This window comes from Phaseolus vulgaris, chromosome 11, assembly GCF_051622355.1.
Source record: "Phaseolus vulgaris cultivar YP4 chromosome 11, ASM5162235v1, whole genome shotgun sequence".
NCBI lineage: Eukaryota > Viridiplantae > Streptophyta > Magnoliopsida > Fabales > Fabaceae > Phaseolus > Phaseolus vulgaris.
The window spans coordinates 43,214,854-43,220,438 of record NC_143508.1 but is presented as its reverse complement, the minus strand read 5'-3'; the positions used below and the strand labels follow the sequence as shown (position 1 = coordinate 43,220,438).

The window sequence follows — 5,585 nt, the reverse complement described above, 5'->3', positions numbered from 1 at the left end:
TAGGTTTCTAATTTAATCTGTTGTATAGTGAATTAAGCTGTTTTGATATTTAGATTCAAATATATTCATTTACTTTGCTTGAGGGCAAACAAGATTCTAAGTTGGGGAGAGTTGATAAGTGTCTAATTTCAGTAATATTTCATATTAAAATATAGTCACTTATGAATATTAATTGCTAAAATAAATAAGAATAAAGAAAAGTTGTGTATCGAAATATGACTTCACTTCTAAAAAAAATGAAATTATCTCCACTCACGACTTCACTCAATTAGTAGGTGATAAGTAAATCAAAGTCGTTTTTAGTGAGTACAATTTCTATGAGTGAGAGTTTAACACCCAAAGTCATTTCACGCGTTCTTGACTTCTTTGTGAATTTCAAGTTTATGCTTTCCATATATGAAGTCGTACACATCCTTAATTTCTTTGTTAATTTTAAGTTTAAGGTTTAATGTATGAATTCAAACACACAAACTTACTCATTTATGTAAATTTTCTTGAATCTACTTATTATGGTAATCGTTTTACCAAATTGCACTATGAACGTGAAAAACATAAATTGTTACATGATCTATGTATGTCTTACTACTCACCAATCTTCATGTAACATATCTTTTAGTGAAAACTTCATTTATATGTCAAATGAAGATTGTTTTGGACCCTCAAAGTCTTTTTGTAGGATGAAAAAGAATATAGGTAAAGAAAAGAAAGAAAAGAAAATAGAAAAATTAGATGAAAAATATATTAAGAATAAATGTTTTAATTAAAAAAAATAATAAAGGAAATAAAAGATAACGTGTTCGATATTACGTTCCAACATAAAACGTAGTTTCATCTAGCTTCTAACAATGTGATAGTTATTTCATTGGTTGAGGTAGTTCGACCTGAGGTAGAAGTTGTTGCAACTTGATCATTCTTTATATAGAAACCAGGTTCTTTTGGCTCAGCCAATTCACTCTCACTCCCCAGCATTAGAACCACAGCAGACATTACAGGTCTATCCTCTGCATATTGTTGGACACATAAGAGACTCACATGGATGCAACGCAAAACCTCTGATAAAACACATGAGTCCTCAATGCTTGAGTCAACCATCTCTATAGCCGTACCCTCTTGCCATAGACTCCATGCCTGAACCATGGAATAAGAAAATTGATGTCACCAGTTTCCATGACACACCAAAATTGGAAAAACATCAAAAATGCTTTTTAATCCCAAAAGTACTATATTCTTCAAAACACCAATGTTTGAAGCAGATGAACAAATTGAGACATACTTACATGAGTTACAAGGTTAGGATATTGGTTTTCAAGATAGAAGCCTCTATTTCTCTTTCCACTTATAATCTCCAGCAGCAAAATACCAAAACTGAAAACATCAGATTTCATAGAAAAAAGACCATCTGCTGCATATTCTGGTGACATGTAGCCACTGCAACATATCAAAATAAAGACCAGTTAAACACAATGTGGCATAACAATCGCAACAGTTGATACTGGGGTATACTTACTATGTTCCTGCTACTCGCTTTGTGTTTCCTTCTGTCTGATCTCCTCCAAAAATTCTAGCAATGCCAAAATCTGATATTTTTGGATTCATCTGGTCATCCAGCAAAACATTACTTGCTTTGAGATCTCTATGAATTATCCTCAATCTAGAATCATGATGAAGATAAAGGAGACCTCGGGCAATTCCACAGATAATGTTGAAGCGCTTAGGCCAATCTAGCATTTTGCTTTTAGTATCATCTGTTTCATACGAACTAATATTATTCACCACATTTGCATTCTAAATCTCAAACTTTAGGTTTCATAACCTCCAAGAATAAGTAATCTTGAAATTTGTAATGTTCATACCAAATATCAACCAATCCAAACTACGGTTAGGCATGTATTCATAGACTAGCATTCTGTCCTGTTCCTGAACGCAACAACCGAGAAGCTTAACAAGATTTCGGTGCTGAAGTTTTGCTATCAGTTTTACTTCATTCTTGAACTCTGTCATTCCTTGTCCAGAGCTTCTTGAAAGCCTCTTCACAGCAATTTCTTGTCCACTTACTGTTTTTCCCTACATAATCAAATAAGTATGTAAAATGAGATATCTTTATTACAGTGACAATTTTTTAGGTATTTTTCCTAGAAACATAACAAAGATCAAATCACCTTGTATACTGGTCCAAAACCACCTTCTCCAATCTTGTTTTTTATTGAGAAGTTATTGGTGGCAGTGACTATTGTTGAAAGGTCTAGTGATGGGAGATCAAGATCATCTTCACTACCTTCTCTATTTTCATCATGTACAGTGTCTGAATACTCTGATAAATGGAACAAGAGATTCAGTTTACTCAAGGCATAATGAATATGATAGTTTACTCAATAATTTGCAGCATAGCATCTTTTCAATTTTTGTAGAGGTTGAACAAATCAATGGTCGAAGTTCCCTTTTGCAGTTCATTTTGCACTACTAAAAAACAGCATACAATTTTTCATACATTGTTCATACCTTTTACTTTGGCAAGAACAGGATAGATAAAGAAATTACAATGACTAGCCAATAAAATCAGCCACTCTTAGCTTACTAATCCCAACTACCTAACAACAAATCAATCATGTAGAATAAGACTAAAAACTATCATTGCAACGCACACCTGATTTCATTGAAAGACTAAAAAGATTTGCAGCCATAAATAAATCTAGTTTGGTTTACTACTTTTTACCTTGAATTATCTTGGTTGTATGAATCAATGGCACTTAATTAGAAATTAATTTGGACGTGGATAAATGATGAATAAATGAAAGGGTAATAAAATTTGTGGGAATAGGTAACACCCAGGTGCGTTTCTTAGCTATTATCAAATAAAAAAAGAAACCAAAAATAATATCCATCTAAGGAAATGTAAATAAATTTACTTTTACCAGTTATGCTGTGCCGGACAGTGTAGAATCGATAGCAACCAATGAAAATGACTCCTAAAATGATGACAATGATGGAAGCAACTATTATTATCACTTTCTTGTTCCCTTCTTGTTTCCCTTCATGGTTCAATTTGAGAAAACCAAATAAGAAAACAGATAGTAGGTGTATGAATGTAATTGTATGATATAATGAAAAATTTGACTGACATTGTGAAGTCCTTGAGTATACCTATTTCTGAAGCATGCATTCGAATATGTAGATCCTGCCCATCATTATCAAACTGTCTAATATCAATTAGATCTCCAAACCACATGACACAACCAGTACCTTTACCATTTATGTCTGAATTAGTATAGGCCATACAAGAACAATTATTTGAGCACTTCTCTCTGCATTCTTCTAGACTTATTGTCTCATCTACCCAAGTATTTGTAGTATCTGGCACTTTCACACCTTTCACTTTCACAAAGCCATCCTTGTGTTTCTCAGTGCAGTTTAATGGCTTATTCCGTACACACCCATCAGACCAGTCAGATGAGTTCCATGCTTGTGGTGACTTGGGACTGAACCCTGATAAGCATTGACATATTTGAGGGCCTGTGATGGTGCATGTCCCATAGACTCCACATATTCCATAATAGTCACAATTGTCTTTTGGCAGTGATTTATATAACTTCCAATATTGTCCATCTTCCATCCATACGTACCGAATAGTCATATAACTGGTTTGATTCATTACCAATCTTGAGATCACAGCATCATTCTTGAGGCTGAAAGTGTAGTACATCTCATCCTTGTTGGATATGTAGTTGAAATCATAAATGGAGTTAGGCTTTTGATCTGGTATACCACTGAAATGTAGGCCATTCCATGGTCCAATTCTCACAAATTTTTCTGTACCCTTCATCAGATAAAACTCAGGATAATTATAAGGCAATAGACCCCAATAAAAGTTTCCTGGGGATGGATCATTGGGACTCTTCCAAGCTGTCATTCTCCATTCCATGCCAGTTCTGATGTTCCGTCCCAGCTTCATCCCTGGCAATATTGTGTCTGAAGGGTGGTCAAAGCTTTGCCACAGATAGGCTTCTTCTGAGTCTGTTTCACTCTCATCTCTTACCACAAGGTTCCCTGAATCCAGAAGCTGTGCCACAGGATTCCGTGCTTGTTTTTCAGACGTTGTTGTGTACCACACAACCTTGTCATGCTGCCTGAGAACAAGGCTTCCTGTGCTGTTCAGTGTTAAGATCCCTGAGGAGTCATTGATGGCCCCATTTGCCACCCAAACAACTGTCTGTGTGATATTCTTGTACCAAATTCCAAGATAACGATTCTTTGAGTTCTCAGGACTGAAGAAACCGAGTTCAAATGTTTCACCTTGGGAAACCAAGGTCATGCCATCACTAATGGACTGGGACAAACGAATAGTATCAGCTGCTATGAAAAATTTGAGAGAAGGGATGAGTACACAAGCAACAAAGATCAATGAAGAAAGAATATCCATTGAAATTTGCTTATGCAGGACTCAATTGTTCTACTACGTCTATGAATTGTTGTGATGCGGGAAATGAAGGGCTGATAAGTGTACACTTGGAATATTCAAACCAGATGTTTGGAATTGCTTCTGAAGGATGACTAAATCAGAGTTTGACACAATAATGTTTTTTTGTGGGTTTCATACGTATAGAGTTGAAAATCTAGGCACAGGTGTGAAAGTATCAATCTAAAACTGGTACTCAAATATATAAGAAATGTTTCTTTCACACTCTTAAAAAAACTTACATTCAATAACCACCCATTTTAATAATATAATAATATATATTAAAATTAAAAAGTAAAGTAAATATTATTATTTAGGGATGTGAAAGGAATATTTTTTTTTTATTTGGTGGGTGTTAAAATATCATCATCTAGATAATTGTGCCTTATATTTGAAACCTGGTTTTTGTGTTTTGGAAGAAATATTTTATGTAACGTACATGTATAGGAATTCTCACAAATCTAATCTAAGTTTTAAAAGATTAGTATTGGATAGCATAAGACAAATAATATATTAGATTTATTATGTTAAAATTTTGGATTAGAAATAATGTCATAATATTTTATATTTATTATGGAAACGGAATGTGTAGATAATGCAACCCAACAAATTTCAATTCTGAATGAAGTTTTCTCGCGTCCTTTGGACATTTAATTGATTTTGCAGCCACTAGCTGATGTCAGGGAAGATTAATTGTGAATAAAGAGAAGAAATGCAGTCATGGATGCACATGATATTTAATGAATTTTGTTTAGTTTCAATCCTCTGTGATGATGACTTGACCAATTTTCTGCTGAAAATAATATTTTATGTATCACTATTCAATGCCCTTATGTAGACTTACAAGTAATCAGAAGGAACGGTAAGGGGAGGAATTATTTGTTCATTCTAGTTGTTCTAGAAACAAAATTTATTGAATGGTTTTAAAATTTAATAATTTTCTAACAATATTGTTGGATTAAAGAAAAATAAATACTTGTTTTAGAAAGAGAGGGTTAAAATGTTTTGATTTAAAGATGAAGATTGAAACAATGTTTTTTTAAGTTGTGGTTAAAAGGTGTAATAATTCTAGTGGAATTCATAGTTTATGGGTTATGGTGCTATTGAGGATTCTAAACTTAGGATCATATTT

At 33.6% G+C, this 5,585-nt stretch overlaps 1 protein-coding gene across 1 annotated transcript; it reads right to left on the bottom strand.

The window, feature by feature from the left end:
* Positions 1–718: 718 nt before the first annotated feature.
* Positions 719–4,553, bottom strand: LOC137832747 (G-type lectin S-receptor-like serine/threonine-protein kinase At4g27290). The gene is made up of 7 exons (XM_068641076.2): positions 3,142–4,553; positions 2,913–3,029; positions 2,160–2,311; positions 1,854–2,064; positions 1,508–1,745; positions 1,278–1,428; positions 719–1,128 (listed from the first exon to the last, which is right to left on the bottom strand). Exons 1-7 carry the CDS (start codon positions 4,415–4,417, stop codon positions 829–831), a joined length of 2,445 nt encoding a protein of 814 aa, XP_068497177.2. The 5' UTR covers positions 4,418–4,553; the 3' UTR covers positions 719–828.
* Positions 4,554–5,585: the final 1,032 nt, after the last annotated feature.

Bases quoted from the DNA above. Each gene is read 5' to 3' on its own strand.
- LOC137832747 (XM_068641076.2), bottom strand. From the start codon at position 4,417: ATGGATATTCTTTCTTCATTGATCTTTGTTGCTTGTGTACTCATCCCT. The intron at 2,065-2,159 runs GTGATTTGATCT...TTGATTATGTAG, and splicing joins GTTTTGGACCAGTATACAAG to GGAAAAACAGTAAGTGGACA. The intron at 1,129-1,277 runs GTAAGTATGTCT...TCCATGGTTCAG, and splicing joins ATCCTAACCTTGTAACTCAT to GCATGGAGTCTATGGCAAGA.